Source organism: Cyprinus carpio, chromosome A7 (genome assembly GCF_018340385.1).
Source record: "Cyprinus carpio isolate SPL01 chromosome A7, ASM1834038v1, whole genome shotgun sequence".
NCBI classification, from domain to species: Eukaryota; Metazoa; Chordata; class Actinopteri; order Cypriniformes; family Cyprinidae; genus Cyprinus; species Cyprinus carpio.
In genome coordinates, this window is record NC_056578.1 from 24,353,419 (window position 1) to 24,376,106 (window position 22,688).

The 22,688-nt window shown below is 37.1% G+C and overlaps 1 protein-coding gene and 1 long non-coding RNA gene across 2 annotated transcripts in view; one reads left to right on the plus strand and one right to left on the minus strand.

Annotated features, from left to right (window-relative positions):
* LOC122145656 overlaps positions 1-9,090 on the plus strand; it is a 38,528-nt gene extending 29,438 nt beyond the window's left edge. Inside the window, exon 4 of the long non-coding RNA XR_006160467.1 lies at positions 6,913-9,090. This is a non-coding gene — a long non-coding RNA (uncharacterized LOC122145656). The remainder of the gene's footprint in view (positions 1-6,912) is intronic.
* A 376-nt stretch (positions 9,091-9,466) lies between these two features.
* Positions 9,467-15,477, minus strand: LOC109093219 (insulin-induced gene 1 protein). The gene is made up of 6 exons (XM_042760535.1): positions 15,258-15,477; positions 14,769-15,108; positions 14,055-14,179; positions 13,327-13,493; positions 12,998-13,097; positions 9,467-11,195 (listed from the first exon to the last, which is right to left on the minus strand). The coding sequence occupies exons 2-6, from the start codon at positions 15,100-15,102 to the stop codon at positions 11,166-11,168; spliced, it is 756 nt and encodes a 251-aa protein (XP_042616469.1). The 5' UTR covers positions 15,103-15,108; positions 15,258-15,477; the 3' UTR covers positions 9,467-11,165.
* Positions 15,478-22,688: the final 7,211 nt, after the last annotated feature.

Sequence of the window (22,688 nt, forward strand, 5' to 3'; positions counted from 1 at the left end):
ATTTACTTATTATTTATTTATATAGACGAAGTGCGATAATGTTTTTCTGTTTTGTTTGACAGAACAAAATAACGTTCATAGCACAATTTATCTTGTCTACACTGGGTAAACGAAACAGTTTTCTAAATATTAATTTAAAACATTCTTTTAGCTATGCAATATGAATAGTCTATGTAGCATTTTCTTGTTTGTAAAGGAGGACATTGCAAAAATTGATCACACTTAGAAGGCAAAAGTGTTTTTCAACCAACACCCGTCAATTAAGCAGGTCAGTGCCAGCGAGGGCGTCGGTAATTTGATTAAAAATTTATAAATGTTATATATCTTATATTCATGCATAAATGTATAAACAGGCACAGATTCAGAGGAAATACAGATCTTAGGTAAGCCCCGTAACATGCTTTGGTTTCCGGTTTTTGTTGAAATCTCCGAACAGACCTGTCGATAGGAAAATGTCGAGGTGATGTGCCGTTTGCTCTCTATAAAGACCGATGACCTCAGTGTATAGCTATTAATAGAGGTAGGCCTACATATGATAGATAGAGTCAGCGTATAGAGCCATTGTATTGTACCAGTTTAGGTTGGAAGTGCCTAAGTGTTTGACCCTCTGTGTGTTGTCTTTGGACTATCTTGTGCGCTAACAAACAGTACAGTGACTGGCTCAGTCACTACAATAGGTGCTGACGCGCTGACTCGATTTGTGAATGGACGCGCTGGTGTGTGTGTGCGCGCGCGCGAGCCTTGGTAATCGTAGAGCTTGCAGTCTGATGTAAAGTATACCCCCCCCCCCCAACTCTCTCACTGTCTCCCTCTCTCACCGTCTTGCTCTCAAAGACACACAAACAGTCATACACGGTCAGTCAAAGCACGCCTGCGATATGAGTCCTGACACCATGCAGGACAGGATCCAACCCTGCCGACCACCACTCTAGGATCTGCAGTGCACAATGCCAGTTATTTCTGATGTTACACACAAATATCTTTTTTTCTTCCCAAAGATTTGTAAAGCTCTTTATATGATACTTTGGTCCAGTATTGATCTAAATGCCTGACTGATGCTTCTTGTTTTAAATCCAGACCCCTCCATCAAAGCCAGGGAACTGTTGGGGTCCGGATCCTAGCAGAGTAGACACTTTGAAAACGCAGGGAGGATAGAGTTGATAGGTTTTAATGCTTTTAATTCTAAAGCGTCTGATCGTCCTGGCGTAAATAAGTCTCCTTTCAGTCGACACAGTCTCGCTGTCCCTGACCCACCGTGCATGTGGCGTCCTCCGCAAACCTAATTAAGGCTCTTTAGATGGGAGCAAGTTAATTGAATGCTGCTCCCATCTTGAGACCCTTTTTGGAGAAAATGGCTTCATTGACAGCCAAAGCTTTAGCCTTGTATCTCTCTCCAGTCATCCCACCTTGAAGATTTCAGTGTATCGAAGAGACAAAACTGTATTGCTTATGGACATTTTTTCCCCCAACTAACGTTTAAAAAAAAAAAAAAAAAAAACCTTGACGCTGCTTTTAGACGTGTGATGTCGGTTGGCTTTTCAAATGCAAGAAAGTGCCACAGGTGCATTTTCACTTTCACAGATACCAAGCATTTTCTCTCCGTGAAAACTCGCATTTACAGTGCCTCTCAAACGTGTCAGCCCACATTATATTTAATTAACAACACGGATCAAACGCATTTTCTCAAAATGGTTTGTGCCCAGTTGTCAGAAACTTTTACGAAAGTGAAAAAAACCCGTCTACATTGTTAGGAATTGTTATAAATATAATTTCTTCATGTTTGATCCGGAATAAGTTGTACTTACATAAATTAATTCACTTAATAAAAAACTAGAATTATTGAATAATATAAAAAAAGTGTTTTAATTTGGTAAAAATATGTATGCGCAATATTATGCATTATGCTATTTGTATTTTATTTTGTTAAACCCTGGCAGGAATCCATGAATGAAGGCTACATCCATGCATAAACTTTTTCCACTGTCTGTCCAAATTGTTCATTTAATGCCATTTAAATGTTGTTCATTTGTTGTAGTCTGTGTTACTCAAATGTTTGTTCTTACCGTACTGAATATACTAAAGTAATCTGATTTTGAAGTGATTTAGTTAAAATTGTTATGAAATTAAAAAGTAGAAATAGTTTTTTTTATTTCTATTCAATCAAAATTGTACTTCGTTTAATTTCAAATAAATGTATTTTAAATTTGCGTATCTCGTGTTGTAAACATTACTGAAGGGTTGATTTCTTTAACAAAACACGTTTAATCCTTGCTTAATTCTGCATTTCTGTTTAGATTGTCTATCTACACCAATTTAACATTGTAACATGCAGAATTCGTTAATAATACCTAATGCCATTTCATGTTCTCATTTCCAGTTTTTTCTTCTTCATATATTTCGTAATACTTGGGAGTTTGCGAAATAACAGCTAAAATAATTATTAGAGGTTTTATCATATTAATAATTAATCTTATAATAAACATAATCAAGCTAAAAAATATACTTAAAGTGTTTCTCAGAATTTGTAGAATAAGCTTTGATTGCTCGGGAGATGATTTGACTGCTTTGCTAATGTTTTCCAATCCACGGTGCTGTATTCTGTTGAAAAAGCTCTGCGCAAAACAAATTCAAATAATTATTTTGCGAATATAGCGACTTATATATGCAGAGTTAATATTGGTCCCTCTCTGAATATGAATTAATGTAAATGACGTATATGCACCCTTCAAGTGCTGGGACATCTTACATTTGGTAATTACTGTTAAAACACCTTGTGGTGGCTATACACTTCAAGTAGGGAAAAGGATTTACATCCCTATTTAGAAAAAAATAAATAATGAAAATAAATAAATAAATAAATAAATAAATAAATAAATAACAGCAGCATGAGAAGGGAGCTTTACAAATGGGAATGCCTACAGAAAGCAATAAGAAACAATAAGTTGCATTAGACAGAGCATGGTCCACATGCTATGGGTCACCTGTAGCGATGTCTGAACACCCTGGGTGGTTCACAGGGCATTATCCTGGTTTCTTCGCGGGAGTCTAGATGCTCTGAATTTCACTGGCACCTGTTTCACGTGCTTGTGATTGTTTACGACTCTCGCAACAAGTGTGGCGCGTGACGTGCACAATAATCACTTGCCTCTAAACACTTTGCTCTCTTCCACCTCACTGTGCACTTGTTGCTTAATTCACTTTAGCGTCACTTATTTTGTAAATTAATTAGTATCTAAATACATAATAAGCACGTTACACCTAGCTCAGTCTGTCAAGTTACCGTGCACACAACAACAATTGGTCATAAACTGGAGAATTAATGTTACGAAGCAAGTATTAAAGAAAAAGGGGGTCCGTTTAAGAAACACGTGATATGATAGGCTATATAACGTGTCAAACTTTAAACCGTGCTATTTGCATCTAAGTTTCGTTGTAATTTGCCTTTTTATTTATTTATTTATTTAATTTTTATTTTATTTTTTGGAAATGGGGTTGGATATTCGTACATATTTTACGAGGTGGCTAATTCGTACGAATTCGTACGACCACACTCGTACAAATTCATACGATTTCTGTCAAATCGTACGTATTTTACGAGTTGCACATTCGTATGAATTTGTACGAATGACCTACACCAAACCCCGCCCCTAAACCTACCCGTCAGTGGGGTCTAGCCAAATCGTACGAAATCGTACGAGTGAGGTCGTACGAATTAGCCACCTCGTAAAATACGTACGAATTGGTCGTGAGATAGCGTTGGATATTCTCCGTGTGTGGCATCACTAATCATCTTCAGGTTCAGCATGTAAGCATATATAGAGAAGAGGCTGATTCCATGTGTCGCGTGCCCCACCTTTAACCTAACCCCTAAGATATTTATTTTGGCCACAGCTGAGATGAGAGGGCTTCCTGAACCAGTTGCCAATCATGGTAAGGCAGGGACCTGATATGCGGTCAAAGGTCCCAGCATGTTTCTTGCGATTACATATAAAGATTTGAATGTAGAATACATTTCTACTTCAGATATTTTCAGAGTAGCCAGGGTATTTTTTCCCCCAGTGTCCCTTCCAGTGCCCCTCTGAGAAAGTTGGGGTCGTCTTTTGTGCGTCTGTACTCGAGCGGAACCTGCTCCGTCCACAGCTGCTCTCCTGTTTTGTGATGGGGAATGCGTTATTTCGCCATCTTTCACACACTAATCTATTTATCTCCACTTCCCCGTTTTTGCACTTCGTATTTTTATTCAATTTTAAAATATTCCGCTACATAAGCTGCCTATCCCTTTATGCTTTGACTTCACAAATTTGACATCACTTGTCAAAAAGATTTCAAAGGAGAAATCTCTGCACCGTGTTTGGAAGAGAAATGGAATCGTTTTCGTCATCATGTCTAAATTCGCCTTGTAATAAACGTGAAATGAATTTCCTTAATATTTAGGATTACTCAACTGAACTAACAGATGAAATAATGTATGAATGAACGTGACTGTCTCCCGATAAACGTTCAATAACGCACTAGAGGGCGGAGGCAAGTTATGCTCCCATTGGGTTAGAAATAAAGCTTGTGGTCGCTTTTTGACTTTTGTGTCCAGAGTCTAGTCAGCCTGTTTCTCCTTCCTTCTGCTGCTCGTATTAAAGGTTAGACTTTAATGACTGAATATGATGGGTATTAAGGCTTACTCAATTAATTGCTAAGGGCTAGTTATTTGTATAAAGATCTGCTCTTGGGTGAGTTGTTGTTATTATTATTATTATTATTATTAAATAATTTAGATGAATTAGCCTATTCTTTGGGAATTAAAACACTAGACATTAATTTGTCTTTGTTGGCTGCATGTTAATTTTCTTTTTTACAGTTTTGATTTACAAGTAAAGGAATAACAGTATCTTTAAATTTCACTGCTTTTTAAAACGATATAGATATTTTACAGAATGTATTTATTGTATTTTCATAAATGTGTTTTTTGTTAGTTAGATATTTTTTAATTATCACAAAAGTGGAGTGTGACCTTTTAACAGCTCATGCTGAGGAAGTTAAATCACAATTTTCTGTGTGTCCCAGGCTATACAAGCATTTGAGAGGCTGGCCTGGGGCGAGCGACAGTGAGTGAGTGGACCTAAGTTCTGAGACACATATTGAAAAGTGTCCCTGCAAAATATTTAGGTCAAATGACTAAATATAAAAACTCTGGCAATGAATTACATTCTTTATCTAAAAATAACATGGCAGAATGCCACACAAAGGCCACTGAGCTCAAGGTAAATGTTTGATGTCTTTAAATGTCTTTTTACATGATTTATTTTTTTCATGAAAAATACGAACTATAAAATTGAAACTAAAAGCAGTATTTTGAAGAAAATAAACTCTATTACTTCAGTCGTAACATAGGAAAATGGCAATAAGTTTATTTTATATTCCTTTCTACAGGTTGAGTAACAGCACATGCAGCTGATTTCTGAAAAGATGGAATATAGTTGGAAATGTACAGTAGGGAATCTGTTCCCTATCATATTTAAATAACAGTAGATGCCATTATTAAAACAATTATTTGATCCTTCTCCTATTTTTTTATTTATTTGTTTGTTTATTTATTGTATTTTTATCATTGTCAATTAGACCCTGAACAACAGGGTTTTACAGCACAGGCCTACTGTTAGAGTGTGTCTTCATGTGCTTGATTAGGTTGTAATAGTGGCAGGCCTAACGGCAGTCAGCAGACAGTTAATCCCAGACCGTAATGCCACGTGTATTTCATTTGCACTGTAAAGGATTTGTGCGGATCAGACGCTTGATGTGTCACCACCTGATATTTACTTTCCTGACTACAGCCATCTCAGAACTGGGAAATTAATTCCACTGCACACAAGAGGGAAGTATGTTTGATAATCTTCGTTAAATGACACTGTTGATATAGTGCCCCATGATAAATGACTGACCTAACCTCTGTTTCGTCCTCACTCATTCCCTTCATATACCTGCAGATCACTATAGTATGTTTCTTCCAAAGAGCATTTCCTAGACTAGGATGTGAATCCTAAATTAGATAAATTGCAGAAAGAAAGAAAGAAAAAAAAAGAATATATATATATATATATATATATATATATATATATATAATTATTATTATTATTATTTTTTTTTTTTTTGAAGGCAATGGGGTTATGCTGTTACAATGACAGCTACACCCTTGTTGATTATTGTTTTAATTGAATCCTTGTCGAGTCCTGTGACCTTGACCCTCCTTACTGAAAAGCACTTTGCCACCACCTTTAATATAAGAGTTATTTTCTTGTGAGCAACCATGGAATCCATAAACCAATTAGGGCTGAATCAGACTGACTGAGGCGAATGGAAGCCCTGGTCAGTTGTGAGGGGTGAGACATGTTTAAATGCCAGGCTGGCATTTGAATGGCATCGCGGGCAATTTGGACTGAAATGGTGCTGTTTTTTTTTTGTTTTTTTTTTCACCCTCCTGTAACACCGTCGCCGGTCTGTGTCCCATTATTGTTCAATTCTTTATTGCTACCCTCAAAGATTGAGTGAGACGTTGATGAGACAGTGAGCGAGAGATGCTGAATGAGAGAATGAAGAGAGATTGCCATTGTGGCTTAACATGCACACGTCAGTCCCCAGAATCAGTGACAGTGTTGACTGAGGCAGAAATGATTTCACAGCCTGGCAGTCCAATTTAAGATAATTTTGTTAGTTGAAAAAGGCGGCGATGAATTTTATCTGGGTTTTTATTCCGTTTTTGTCAAATTGTGCATGTTACTATATAGCTGTATTATATCTTTTCAGGTGCAAGACCTTTAAGAGGGCTTGTGTACTCTCTGTAATCTATATTTTCTTAGTGTCTCAGTCTCTTTGTCATTAACGTATTCTATCTTTTCTCTCTTTCTTTCTTTATCCCCCCAGTCCCCTTCATCTCTTCTCCACTTCCCGGTCCTCTTGTACTTCTGTGCTAGTTCAGTCAGAAGCCAAAGAAATGTCAGGGGTGAGTTCAATAAGGCTGGGTAATTGCGATTCTGTCTTCTTGTCCGTTGGACTGAATCATCTTCCATTAGAGGAGCGGTGGGGGGGCCCTTACCCAGGGCCAAAGAGCAATCTAAATCCTCAACGCCTGTTAAAGGCACTGCAAGTCATCTCCATACAAACACAAGGAAAATCCACCAACATGCACAAACATTTATTTTGTTGTTCTTTATCTTTTGTTTGTACCTTTTTTTTGCCTATAGAATGGTCGATATAAACCTTTATTGAAAAGAACTTGCAGATTTTTAGAGACAGACTTTGAGAGCAACCTGAGGTTAAGTGTAATGTTTAGAAATGTTTAATGTATTGCCCTGGCCAAGGTTCAAATCTCAGCCCAGATGCATAAGCACAACACATTCACCCTCAGAAAATCTGAATTGTTAAGTGCAATTCTGATGCAAGTTTACACATTCTTTATGCTTGTATTTCTTTATTCAGCACATGTTGCTGATTTTGTGTTCAGTAACCACCAGAAATGCTGAAATGTACTTCAAACATTGCTAAAAGCTATTTTATTTTGGTGTTGAGAATTCCCACATTTTCAGTTGTCCAGAATCACTTTTGAAACATCTGGCTTTTGTATTAGATGTGAAGGGACATCTCTTGTACACAATGACATGCTTGTCACTGTTGAAGTTTGATAGGACCAGGCAGTGTTCACGGTACTAGAAGGGGTCCCTCTGTAATGTAATGTAGTTCTGTGGAAAAACGTACAATACTGCCATCTGCTGACGTGAATTGGAACCAAATTTATGAAAGCGTTTCATGAAGGGTCAAAATGTGCCAGTTTACCCGATATATATAATAAATGTATAATAATACATTTCAAGTATTTGCAATACACAATGCAACACTTTTTCTTCACTTTTCTAGGGCAGCTTAATTTATTGTTGGAATATGAATTTGACCAAGCATCTACAGTCACACATCCTGCACCTCACTCCTAACACATGTCCACCATTTGTAATGCATTATGATTTATGTTTCGCTCTACTGATTGTATTGGATAATGTCTGACTGCATCTCAACTATCTTTATATGCAAGAGAGAATGATGAGCATTTAAAAAGCTAGAAAAGATGGGATGTCTTTTTTTCCTAGATTAGAGCCTTTGTCTTGTCAAATGATGTGTATAATCTATATGTATGTTATGCTGGTAATTTGATTAAATAATTATCCATTTTTAATAATTGAAAAAAATAAAAAAAATTAAATCCTAGTCAATAAAAATAATAATTATTATTATAAACACAGTAGGCAGTTAACTTTGTTTCCACTGATGAGGATACTAATAACAGCAAGCAGCACCACTGCTGAGTCAGAGCATTAGGCAGCTGTATACATCAGAACACACAACAGCTTAGACCAGTTAACTTTAACCAAACACCCTGTGCTAAATATCTTTGAAAGTTGCACACACACTGGTATCTCAAGTTCAGGAAACTTTGCCATGAAGCAGCATTGCATTCTATGGCACACCAGGATGCATCCTTTATTCATTTAACATACAGTTGGACAGCTCATGTTTGCTCTTGACTTTGAAGGGAAGATGATGTGATAGGTTAAACAGTAACAGTATAACCAGAACACAATATTTGAATAAGTATGATGTTTTTTTTTGTGTGTGTGTGTGTAAGAAATTCAGAGAATATAAATTGGTAAATGGATGGGTAAACTTGTATCACTTATGTGCTTTCACACACATTTACATGTATGGTCAATCCTAATTGCTGATATAAATAGATGAGGGGGTAGGATAAGCTGTCTCAGATGACTCCTTCCTCATAGGTCCAGACCGAGTGGAAGTGAATGAGGTCAGGGAGACAGCAAAGGGAGAAGGATTTATTTGGAGAAAACATGCTGATCAGTTTTATAACTGAAATCACAAATGAAGATCAGTGTTTTTTTGTATTTGCTTGTATGTACACTAAATGTATAACTGGAAACAACTTATTCTATTGTATAAAGATACTTAACATGCTGGTATAAATAGTTAATTAGATTGGTCAAATGCTAAAGAATGTCAGTAAAATGTTTCACACATAAAATGTGTTGAATATTGCTTCATTCTCAATAAGCTGCTCTGTTCAGTGGTGTGAGGAACCATGCAAAAGCTAACATTCAATGCACTTATTGTGCATATTATTTATTCCAGAAGTTATTGGGCAACTTTAGTTTGTTTTTTCTGTGACAGAAGTTTTCAAGGTGAAAAGTGAGACTTTACATGCCATTTTAAAAAGATGGACATATTTCACTAATTGTAAAATGTATATTTTAAACCCTAACCACTGTTTATGATTCACAATAGCATGCAAACAAAGACAAAACATTTACTTTAACATTTAATACCAAACTAGTTCTGCCTGGTATTAATAAATAAAATGCACGCATGTTTTTTTAGCTCACAAATCTCAAGAGAGAATGATTAATTCAAAAACCATTGTACAGCACAATTTTATTTTAATTTCATTCATTGAACCTAAAACAATATAAATGAAATGGTAAAGACACACATGCACACTCACTCCTAGAAACACATTATTGCATTTCTCACTCCCCTCTAAATAAAGCTTTCTTTCAGTTGTACATCTCTCGTTCCCTGAAGCAGAGAGTCTCTGAAAGAGCCTGCTTCTCCTGAGAGCAACATCACTGTTTTAAAACATTCCCAAAATACAACACAGCATTTTCTTAAAAGGGTTTCTCCACTTTACTACTGCTAGTAACAATATGGTGTTTTATTTTTCGTTTTTTTTTTTCAGAACAGTGGAAATGATCATTGGTATCATTTGCAATATTATCTTTTGTGTGTGAGGTCTTTTAAAAATGAGTCTGCTGTCATATTACATCTTCACATATACATATAATCTGTTTATTGCTGGTATGTTGCTATACTGCATACGAGTCGTCTGGGGTACCTTAACATTATAAAAAGTAATAAATATGAAAGAATCCCAGGCTCAAAGAAACTGATTGCACTTCGTTTGCTAAGACCCCCAAACCTACACACTAGCCCAGTGATTCCGCTTATATTAGATACAGAAGCGGCTACAGGTGATAAGCAATACACAATGAATAAAGTACAAAGAAAAAGAAAAATGACTATACTGGAGAAGAAGTGACAAAAGCACTTAATTCTATAACACAAAGGCAATCACAGATTGCAAAACCTTTGAGGCCGCAGTACAAATGTCTTCTGGACGTTTAGTTATCCTAAGTTTCCAACCTTTTGATTTAGAAATCTTTAAATGGACTTCATTACACCTTTTCTGTGAGTATACATTAATACAAATAGAAGCGTCCTTGATGTTTTAACTTATGTTTGATTCTTATTTCAAGGTGCCACTTAATTTCTTGAAAACTGTTTCTAGTTTTACTTTTGGTCTGCGTTAAAAACAAAGTTTGATAAAACCCACAATCATTTCAGTCAATATACTTCACTAACCAGTCGGCACAAATGTGATTGGCAAATCAGACCTCTCTGGTACTCAAAATAACACTCAAGGTGGTCAGTCTGCACAAGAGACTCGCAGTGCTGCGAGCGTTTTCAAAAATAAAACTACAAATCCTATATAGACAGTACACAGACCTCTTTGGATATTTTAGGTATTTTGCACAGTCTTAATTTTTTTTCTTCCCTTTTTGATTTCTTTTTCAGTTCTCCAGCGCAAAGTAAAACAAAAAAAGTGTGCACTTCCACACCACCTTTTTTGTCTGGCCTTATCCATAGGACCAGCACACACACTCATTTGTATACACAAAGTTTCACCACTACTTTTCACTCGTTCACCTTCAGTGAAAGTGAAACTAGCTATGATTTTGTACAGTCCAATAGTGGCACTCCAGCAACCTGGTAATAAGGAGACTGCTGTTACCAGTAACTCTACTGTAACAACGACAATGCTGATGGTAGTAATGAATTCCAGGGGGATTCTTTTGGCTGTTCAAAGGTGCTGTTCATGGCACACTGGGCCAATTCAGACCAACCTGCTCTTTTTTTTCTTTCTTATATCATTATAAAGAGGAGCGAAATTAAGAGCAGAAGTTATGCTTGGACAGAAACCAGGAACACCCAATATAGTTTGAAGGCCCTCTGTTTTGGCACTCTTTGTAGCTCACTTCATGACCTCTGACACCCACTTAGTCATTATGAAGCTTCTCAGTTGAGCCCTGTAGAGAAACAGACAGTCCGTTAGTAAGAAAATGCAGTGTTTGCACATCTAGCATAACCAAATAGATGATAAAAAAAGAGAAAAAAAAAGGAAACCGCTTGATTTGCATTCATCTCCTAATAACCTCAGAATATAGGAGCAGGCAATAAACTGTACCACTGTGCAAAACGCTTAAAAAGAAATATTAATATGCAGCAACTCACTATGTATTTGGAAGTCAGAGCACTCTGCTTACTTTCTAACTACCTAAATATGTTCTAGCACCCCAGGTTTGCATTTAAAATGGTGCGTTGAGCAATTCAAAATTGGTTTTGTCACAAAGCTAAAGCTGGTCCTGTTAAAGCCCACTTGGCTCTTCAACACTGTGGCTATAATTAGTATGCACTTTATGACACATGCCTTGTATATGCACAAATTATACAGGGCTTGTGTGGATGTGGGGCCCTGTAAAATATGATAGCCCCTCATGGGCCAGGACTGTCTCACATGCCTCACCCATGGGCAGCTGGGCGGTCTCCAAAAAGAGCAATCTCTAAGAGAACATTTAATCCTCCAAAACCAAACTGTGAATAGTGCAAACTGTTTAAATTGTAATCAATCAGAATACTGTCGTTGCAATTGTCTTAATAGTGTTAGTACTATTAGATGCAGAATTTTGGCCCATCAGTGGTCTCTGTTCAGTATATACAGATAAATCTAGTTTGCAAGTCCATTGCATCTCTTAACTGCCCACTTCATAAAGAAAGTTGAGAGAAATACTAGCAGAGCACTAATCCCAATTGGTCAAGCAAAATCAGCTGGTCTCAACTCGAAAACAAAAAACACCCTGGAACAACATGTAAAACACACCACTTTGAGCCAGTAAAGCACTTTGTTTACCATCTCTCTGACCATTAGCATGAAAAACAAGGAGCGTAATCTGCTTTCACGCCCTTATTGAGAAAGAACGAGGTTATGTCAACAAAACAAATAGGCACAGCTGACTGAGAAGGCTTGGAGGGGGTGGCACAAACATGCCTCAGACTACAATCAGCAGCTAATTAAGATGTTAAAATGCATGGTGTTTTTCAGCCCAGACGCAAGATAGTGAGGATGTCAACACAGCACTGGAAACTGTTAACAGACGGGTCACTATAACGGGGAATGCCCTTGATAGAAAAGCAATATTTTCACACATTTCTAGTCAAATTTAAGTGTGATGTAAGAAAATGCAAAAAGTACAGTCAGGACCCCTAGTTTTACACAAAGTCATCAATATTTCCACAAATCTATGAAAATTACAAGGCAAACCATCTACCACTTTTCAGGTACCTTATGGTCAAATCTGGATAAAGTTCTGTCCTTCATCAAATACAAAAACTAAATTTGTCATTTGTCAATTTGCCTTTTCTTAATGTTAAAAACTTGAATACCACTTGAATCCCAACCATGTCAGAATCAGTTCATGAAATCACATACGTTAACGGCTATATCTCAGATGTTGTTTAGAAAACTAATCTTGTCTGAATATTGCTTTAAGTTTTATGTTAAACTGTACACACTCAGAGAAGAGCAAAACATTTACACAGAGTGCTGTGAATAGCTGATGAACCATTCCAGGATATTCAGTTTCACTTTTGCTTCTGTAGGTGTGCCCCATATAAGTTTAGTTTCTGAACACGAGAGTGCCATCTGGCCTAGTGCAGAGTGCACTCCAGGAAACTAAAGACAATACATGAGTAACCTAACAGAGTTACTATACTTCAATGATTCCATTGAATATGAAAGACAGGAAAAAGGTTTGGTGAGCAGAAAACATACCATAGCTAGCTGTCGGCCGATGTTTCCTACGGTCACTCCACCAGAAAAGAATATACAAGGCAGCCACGAACGTACATACAAGAAGTCTGGAGACGTATACCTGAGAAACATTAAAAGAAATGTTCTGAAACAACTTGCTATTAACTGTTAAGTCTTAGCTATGAGGGGAAAATGACGTTCAGACATTTACAAAAATCTTTTTTCTGATGACTGAGCATGTAATATACACACAGAAGTGAAGCTGTGACTCAGCTGTCCCTTGGTAGTTGATGATAAATGACAAGCTGTTTTCGACTGCAATGTCTCTATATGTGTGAGTCATAACTTACTGGTAGATGCCATTGTAGACCAGCAGCTGAGCAATGAGGGTGGCTAAAAAAGCAGTGGTCAGCCCTAGACCAAAGCCACTCCTGGATCGGTCAAACGTCCACCAGAGGCCCAGAGACAGGGCAGCCAGAGTAAGTGACAGCTGCACATTATTGGCAAAGTCCAGTTTCTGTGAGGTACTTTGACTTAAGGGAAATACAATTTAGTTCTAGGTTAGATCTTTCTTTAGATAAAAGTTTTAAAACGTTTTGAGACTTGTGTGTGATGATAACTGAAGGGCTTACAGGTATTTGAGGAAATCTGTTTCTGTGTAATTCCAGTAATAATATGTTTTTTTACACTACGTGACTAGCCCATATTTTTGCCCCAAAATGCAGTCTGGCTGAGTCAACATTTGTCTGCCAAAAAGTCTTTAGATTCTGAGCAGTCAGAGTTAAAACTACTGTATGATTTTATTTTTCTTTATCTATCAAGCATCTCGTACCTAGCAATTATGTGCATTTTTCTGCATGAGTTTGAACAACATCCTCAGTTGTTTACTGTATGATGCCTAGTTTCTCTCTATAACCATTTACAAAGTCAGCAAGTATATGATGCCTAATGTTTCTGAAAACTATTCAGAAAGGTTGTGTGGTGTATTCCAGTCTTAAGACAACACAAATCTAAGAACAGTTTAAAAGTTTGCATGGTCCACATCGGCTACAGTGTAATGAGTGATTGGTAAGGATACAGCACTGGCGTGATTGATGCCCACAAAAACAGCAATGCAGCGCGTCACGCTTGCCCACTCCCGCTTAAACTTGTGCGGTTCTCCAAGATGCTGGTCCAAGCAGGGGTACAAGAGACCAACCACAGCTGAGGAAAGAGAAACACAAGTGCTTTAAACAACAGTGAGTCTTCAAAAACATGAGAAAGAAAAAAAATAATCACATTTGATGTCTGAATCTAATTTTGTATTGTTTGACTGCGTTTTTTATAACAAATAAGCAAGACCGCTTTTGTTTTAGCCATTAACTGAACCTTAAAAGACATTTTCTACTGAAAAAGAAGTAGACTGGTATGTGGACTGCAAGGAATGCAGGGGGAGGAGTTGTGTGTGTGCAAATTAATATCAATTTCTGCTGCACACGACTTCCGTGTTTCTGTTTTCGGCTAAGTGGCATGTTCGGCGCAGCAGCCAATGGCGTGCCTCCCTCGCAGCTCACCCGTTCTGAGCGCAGCCAATGAAAAAGCAGCACCCCAAAGAATGACCCCGAATGCCCGGCTGTTTCCATGGCAGCACTAGCCGATAGCGACAGAGCCCAATGTCAACAAAACAGCCCACAAATCACCAGTATGAGTAATGTAAATACGATAACAAAATGCCCGCGGCGAGCAGAAAGTGTTTGTCCTGTCGACTCAAACGAAACAGAGTGATCTCCGAGCCCGAGCGTTACTGACTCACCGGCAGCTGTGCCGCAGCAGAGGGGGATCCACCAGGCCGATGAAAACAGCGTGTCCAGCACTTCCTCTGGGAACAAGGTGACGTTTCTCTGGATCTGGAGTAAGTTCAGCACCAAGGCGAGAACTACTCCGACGATAAACAGTACAAGCCCCCGTCGAATTAAATTGGCGGACTGGAGGCTGTGCAGAGAGCCGTATGCGTGGCTCAGCACTGAGGTGATGATGGACATCATTTCTGCCGTCTTACAAACAACCCAGCGGGCGCTTGACAGCTCCTGCGTCTTCACACTCGCTGAACAGGAGCAGCTCCAACAGTGTTCCTCTAGTCTTGGCATTTGGCACTGCGAGAAGCGAAAACGTTATTGTTAATGTGGAAAAAGAAGCGTTATAATAATGGCTAGAGTCAAGGTATTACGCTACAAATACTTCTAGCCCATCAAAACACAAGTACTGTTCTCAGTGGAAGTACAGGCTATGAAAGAAAACTCACCTTGATCCTTGGGCAGTGTCCTCTTCTTAACCGCAGCGCGTCTGTGCCTTTCAAAATTATTTTTGCAAAACGCTAAGCTAACAAAAGACGCTTTCAGATGTGTTGTTTGGTCTCATCATCTCTTCGCGAAACGCTGCAGTCTGTTTCGCTCCACAGCACTATACTGCCACAAGCGCGGTCATGTCTGGTGAGGCGCGCTGGCCAATCAGAGAGCGGCGGGCCATATGACGCGAACGCACGCCACCTCCCTCTCACGGACACGCGTTGTTGATGTTAGCTGCCGTCAGCTGTTCGTGCGCGTGTCCGTGTGTGTGTGTGCGCGTGTGTGATGGCAAAGAGTCATGCAAAGTTTTACATTTCTGGATAAGGTTTAATGACCTTGTCTGGCCAAATCCTTTTCACAGAACGATACTGCACTGATTAGATAGTTTCTTGTTGTTTCATTTTAAGCCACAGTCACCGGTTTGCGCTAAATCAAAGATGTCTGATGGTGAAATTAAGTTGTAATCTTTTGTAGCGGTCCGACAAGACAGCATAATTTAAATCTGAACACTATTTGGTTCGTGAATGAACTGCGAGCTTGTGAGTTAATACGGATTTGTTAGTTTTCGTACGTGACAGCGTGCAGTGTGCCTACGTGATGCATGTGTTGGACGGTTTCCATCAGACTGAAAGGAGGAAATCGGGCCATGATGCTCAGTGGGCTGTTCCCTCATAGTAAATAATAAGCTTGTGTACTCATAGTACATTTACTGATTCAGAATAGAGCAGAGTTCAAACCCTCACCTGAGTGGAACCATACTCACCAGACAGACGGGTCAGATGTTTGCCCTTTGTCAAGAACGACTGTCAACAGCTATGGACATGTGATTACTTAAGTTGCCTACATGATCGTATAGATATGCTAGTACAAAAACAAGAAGTACGTAACTGATGTGTTGTAAGCATTTCAGTTGCGTCTGCCCTGTTAAACAAGTGCAAACAGTATGTCTGTCCTTCACCCAGAAACATTTTTCAGATGCTTTAATCGCAGGTGCTCAAGATCCATTCACTGAGCAATTCAGCCCCATTAACCGCAGGATCCCAGTAAATTTTCAATTCAGTTACACTTCTCTACATGTTCCTTTGTTTATATACTTCCACCCAGTTACACTTACACACACAAATCATGTCAGCTGTTGTTATGTATGTTTTGTTGGCCTTGGTTATTTTGTATTTGTTTCCTGTAAATAGTATATATTTTTAGTAATAATAATAATAATAATAATAATAAATTAAATTTAACAGCAGTAGTTGAAAAACTCTGTAAGATCTTAAGCAGATGAGTAAGAAACCTTGGGAGGAACAGAGAGTAGACTGGGGAAGCCTTTCTCCAGTCTCCTTTCTCCTTTCTCTTAAAATAATTTATGACAAAGCAAACATATAATCATAGATCCATTTGTAATGCTCAGGAGTGGAAAATAAACAATTATATTGTTGAGCTGGGAGATTAACTGAAATCCATTGTGAACAAAGTTAACATTATCCAGGTGAAAGTACCAAAACTCAAAGCTCTGGAATGTGCCCTTTAGCTGTTCAGAAGTGAATCATCTTTCACATTCAATTAGTTTTTCTAAGTGTTGACACTTTCTTTCAAATCCTCAGGCAGACACAACAGAAAAGCAATAACTTTAGTGAAGGGGTGATTTTTGTGGTGGTTTTGAATATTTTCTAATTAAATATTTTGCAATTGTTGTTGTTCTAGAGCTATTAAGTATGCAGTGTTCTCTCATCGTCAATTATTAACACTTGGTGAAAACATTCTGACTTTGTAAAAATAAGATCATTTTTCATTTCAGTTGTGTTTCAGATGATTCAATGTTCTTAGCTCATTCGTTCTTTTAATTTTAAATGATTGAATAACAATGTGCATAAAAAATCAATAGAATTAGAACAGTATTTCAGCTTGAATGTAGTGTACACAAATGTAATTTGAATAGGAACATTCACTAACTTTAAGGAATAGTTCACCTTCAGTTGCTGGTCCCCATTGACAAAAAAACACAGTCAATGGGGACCAGCAACTGAAGGTGAACTGTCCCTTTAAGGTGGATCACACTTGAAGGTCTGTAGATTTTTTACTTTGTGCACATTATGACCTAGAAACCTAGAAGAACTGCTGTTTTAAGGTCTTTTCTAAATCTGTATAGGTCAGCTGTACCAGTTTCGCACACGAAAGTTTTCCTATACGCAGAGTTTCACATTGCGTAACATTAATACACACTACTAGTGCTGGGGAAGAAATCAAAGGGCTGATCTATGTTAAATGTATTTCAGTCCCTGCTCCTCAGTCAAAAACTGAGGTGACCCAGGGATTATTATGTTTAGCTACAAACATTTAATCATCTTTAATCATTGCTGGAATAATGCTTCATCCGTTTCTGTCTTCTACAACTTCAGGTTTGGATTTAACCTAACAACCCAATGCACAGGAAGCTCATGCAAACACAGATCCTTTTTACAGGCTAGATTTAATTTTTGTCTGGTTGAGAGGACAATACGCCATGTGGAAATTCTGCCCTATAGTGGCTTATACTCTGCAGTGCTTTGTGACACAACATCTGTGTGGCAGTGTGTGGGAGAGAGATAATGTCTGGGGAGAGGCAGCTTTTCTGAGGAGGGGGAGTGGGTGGGACAGAAGCGTGAGGCAGACTGGAAACTCCCTATGGCCATCCTTCCTCCTCTACAACCAGGCCCCAGTGAGGCTCTTCTCATCCTTCAACACCATGCACACATGATTTCATACAATCATCACAGTACAAGGCTGAGGTCTTTTAGCATTTATTTAACCACCTATAGCCAATAACAGGAAAGAGCTGAAGCCGACCTAAGAGCTGAAGAACGTGTTTGCATTAAGAAAGGAGAAAAGAGAAGCCTTGAAATGGCAGACAGGCACGTGACTGTATGAAAATAAACTGGGGCTGCTTAACAATTAATGTGACGATTTGTACACAAAAATAATATTTTAACATATGAAGATGCTAAAAAATTAATTAGAATAATTATAATTGGCCTTAATCATTAAACTACTTAACTACTGCCACTTCTGTCCACCTTTAATCAAAGGATCATTATCATAACCGAAATGCTAGCAACGAAAGTGAGCACTAAAGAGCATGTGTAAAATAAATGCATAAATTAGGGGAAGAATGTACATATTTTCTTCAAAGCACTGTATATTTGTACAAACTTAGCCGACTGACCTTAGTATTTCTAACTTTTTTTTTTTATTCTTCTCTGCCTTCCCCATTTCTCTCTTACAGTCTCTCTAGACACTTCAGCAGCAGGATGTTATGACAGATCAAATGAATCCCAGATGAAGCGTGGCAGAGATTAAGCAGTAAATCTAGGTGGAATAGCAGCATTTTCAAAATAATGAAAATGTTAAAGTGGCTGCTTTAAATTAACTCATCAGACGAGAGACATCCTTATGCCCTCCCCTGACACAACATGAAGTTATGTGGTTGAAACGTTCTAATCCATCCTTTGAGACTCAGGATTAAGCTCAAGGGCCAATTTTATCCTCTTTCACAGATTTTTTGGCAATACACTGCTGTGTGAAGGCTTGTTGATGTGTTGCATTTTGCATATACCATTTTTCCCTCATTTCTACTGTTAGCTGTAAATACAGAGTAGTTCACCTTCATCTTCATTTTGACTTCACCTTTAGAGCTCACCATTTTAAGAGAGGAACCCTCATTTATTTCCATTGATTTATCAGATGCAAAAAGGATTGCATTGCATTTTCTTTACTGAAGATGCAAATCTCAATCACTAAAACATAGCTTACAAAATTATAGTTGGTAATATATTTTTGTATGGGGTTTGTTGGGTACTCTAGGTCTTCTTCTATTGCTTCTGACCAAAACCACAATAAATAAATAAATACATTCAGCTGATAATAACACAAGAACAAACAAGTACTTGAATATTTAAATTGCTAATGAGAAGAGCTGTTTATTTGAATAATCACTGTTGCTGTTCGAGAATGCTCAACAGTTATCATTAGCAAGTTAATTGGAGACAAATTATTCTGGCAACAATTTCATTTAAGAGTATATTTGGAAATACAGCAAATGTACAATAAATGTGTGATCAGATTTTCCTGCTACAGTACAAAGGTTTTGAAAAACAACATGTAGTATGGGCTCAGTATTGTTAGCCAACCCGCTGACTGCCAGAGCACCTTGTGATTGAACCGACCAATCATGCCACAGCTACATTGGGGTGTGTGGCAGGAACTGACAATGTTTTGAAGATTGCTTATTCATAAAAAAGTAAGGTGCGGTTATAGTGCCTTAAAAAGAGGGGCGTGGGGGAGAGTAAAGAGATAATACACAAGAAGAGAGATCATTTACATAATATAGTATATATACAAAATAAGCAGAAAATATTGGTTTGTAATTTTAATTTAATTTTGCTTCTTCTTACAAACAATAAACCTAATTCATTAAGAAAGTGAAGGTAATACCAGGTTATTTAATGTCTTATCATGGAGTTTAGAAATATGCTTATAAATCACAAATGTACATTCATAAACAGCCTTATAAGCATGTAAGCTATACATTATGTACATTATGTATAGTATACCATTGAGTTCTGTGTCTGTGTACATTGAGCCCTGTGTGTGTGTGTGTGTGTGTATGTGTATGCGTGCTGGGAACATGTGAATTGTGCCACCTCCCAAAAATTCTGGTTAATATTTAATATTTTATCTAAAATGTTCTGCTGGAGAGTTATTTCTGTTATAAGATAACAACAGCAACAACAACAACATTTTTAAATTATATATATGAGAAAAAGAATGCAAACATTGCATTTAATCTGATACTAAGTTCTTTTCCATGTTCTGTTTTGTTACAGTTGTTAAAGAAATTGCTAGTAAATTTCACAAATAATTAAAACTATATTTGTAGCTTCTTGTAAAACATACACCATTAATCTTTGTTTTATTTACAACTTCAAAAAGTATTTTTACAGTGTGTTATGAGATGTTTATGGTGAGATTTGAGGCTGCTTGTTATCTCACAATCATCTAAGTTTTTTTTTTTATTCCATTTATTCTTTTTTCTTGTTATTTACATCATTCTCATACTACATTCAACATCTCATAAATGTAACACATACTTTGTGCACTACAGCATTGCTGAGTGAAGGATTAGTTAAAGCACAACACTCCCTCGTGTGGCCAGGACTGGAACTACGGTTTAAAATGCCTCACTGATGTCATGCTAGTAACAATGACACTGTTTGGAATGGAACAGTAGTGTACTGTTTAGTGCATACAGTGCAGTATATTTATTAAAGTATACATATAATATACATATATATATATATATATATATATATATATATATATATATATATATATATATATATATATATATATATATATATATATATATGTATAACAATATATATATGTGTGTGTGTGTGTGCGTGCAAATGGCTGCATAAAAGTTTCAAACAGTACGCTATGTTGTTAAGTATAGCATGTGACGCATATTGCACACAAACACTTTCCCTTTTTCATGGGAGGGCATGTGCAATATTGGCATATTGTCAATGCAAATTTAGTGACATCAAATGCTATCACTAAATGCTGTTCTTGAGCTCTTTATTAAAACTGTTGAAATGCAGACTGTATGATGAGGGCTTAAATGTGTTACAATCAAGTGCCTTTCTCACCAGCACAAGTATTTAAATTCTCTAGGAAACTTAGTTGGCTGTCAGTAATACTTATAAGAATTTACATAATTCATATAGAAATATCTCAGACAGATCTCAGCATATTTCTTATTTTAAAGCTAATATAACTTGACTCAACTTAATTCAGGATTACTTTAGCTTGTTTGCTCTAATATTTGTTTGGTTTATTGTCCATTCTTCAGTTATCCTTATAAATAAATACCACTGCTAAATTATGTATGCTGACCAGAGTCTCAATTTAGTATTGATTATTATTTTAATGTCCTGCTGAGTTGGCATGATTAGTGTGATAAGGAAACATTCATTTGAAATCTATTTGCCTGTGCATAAATAACTTGACTCTCAAATGTGAGTAAAGCCTAAACTCATGAATGAGCCACACATGACTTTTGGTGAGTCTATTATAAAACAGCATGTGGAAGGCAAAAATGTGTATTCTGTGATCTCATTGTGACTTACAGTACAGTACATGATGTTTATTGGTTTTGCAATGCTCGTTCATTTTAATGAAAGGGAGAGGGAAGGACTCTATTGAAGTAATGTTGAAAATATAAATGTCTAAAGTTTTGACATGATGATGATGAACACTCATTTGATCAAACAATAGGCTTGATGAGGGAGTTAGGATGCTAGAAATGTATTACAAAAAAGCCTTAATGCTTTAATCTTTTGATGACTGTTGATGGATGCGAATCACAGAAATGATGAGGTGGTGACAGAAACATCAATTATACCAACAGAGAAGATTAAATAATTTAGTGAGCGTCAAAAGGTTGGCTGTAGTTCATGTATCAGCCAGGAGAGGGCAGAAGCTCAAAAGTTTACTCTGATCAAACGGAGTTGTCAGTCATAAAGCGAAATTATGTACCGTCTGTCCATCTGTCCATCTGTCCTTTGACGGCACAATGCTTCTTCAGCAAAGAACAACAGAGATGCTAATTGATAACATTTGTAGATAATTACAGCAATTATTTCTAATGTTCTCTTGAGCAATAACTGAGGCTTGTTGTAGATTCACGACCTTTATAGACAATAGAACTGGGCAGGATAGCTATTTACAATGCATTTATATCAATTACTTAAATGCATTAATAAAAAATAAAAAAATGTTTTGACAGTCTACAAGCTTTGAAAGGCTTGATATGATGGAAATCATTAGGCTAGATTTACATGAATGAACTAACAAAGCTGTTTTAATCAACTTACAGTTATGTAATTCATTTCAGAGCTGAATATATTGAAAAGGTGATTCTATTTTGAATGAGAAACTGCACTGTTTAAAATTAAGTAAGAATTTGGGTTTTCTTCTTTGGTGAAGAGTCATAAATATTAAAGAAAAATGGGTATCCTTGCTCTGTCATCTCAGGTTTCTTTACAGTGCTTGGGATGCACAAAGTTGAAAGCTGGTCTCTGGTTTTCATGTAATTGAGCACGTGTTTCACATTATGAAGTGGAATGGGGGGGAAATGCATTAAAAAAATAAAAATAAAAAATAGGTGCAGTAGCTTCCTCATTGACAGCTCTGTTATGCCATTCCCATAAATGAGATGTCTCCTTACATTTGTGATTTTGAGCTGTCCTTATATAGAAAATGTAAATTAATTATTAAATCAATGAAGACTCAAAAGGAGAGGTGTACTTCCATGTCTGTAATGCACTGACTGTTTGGACTACCTGCTATAG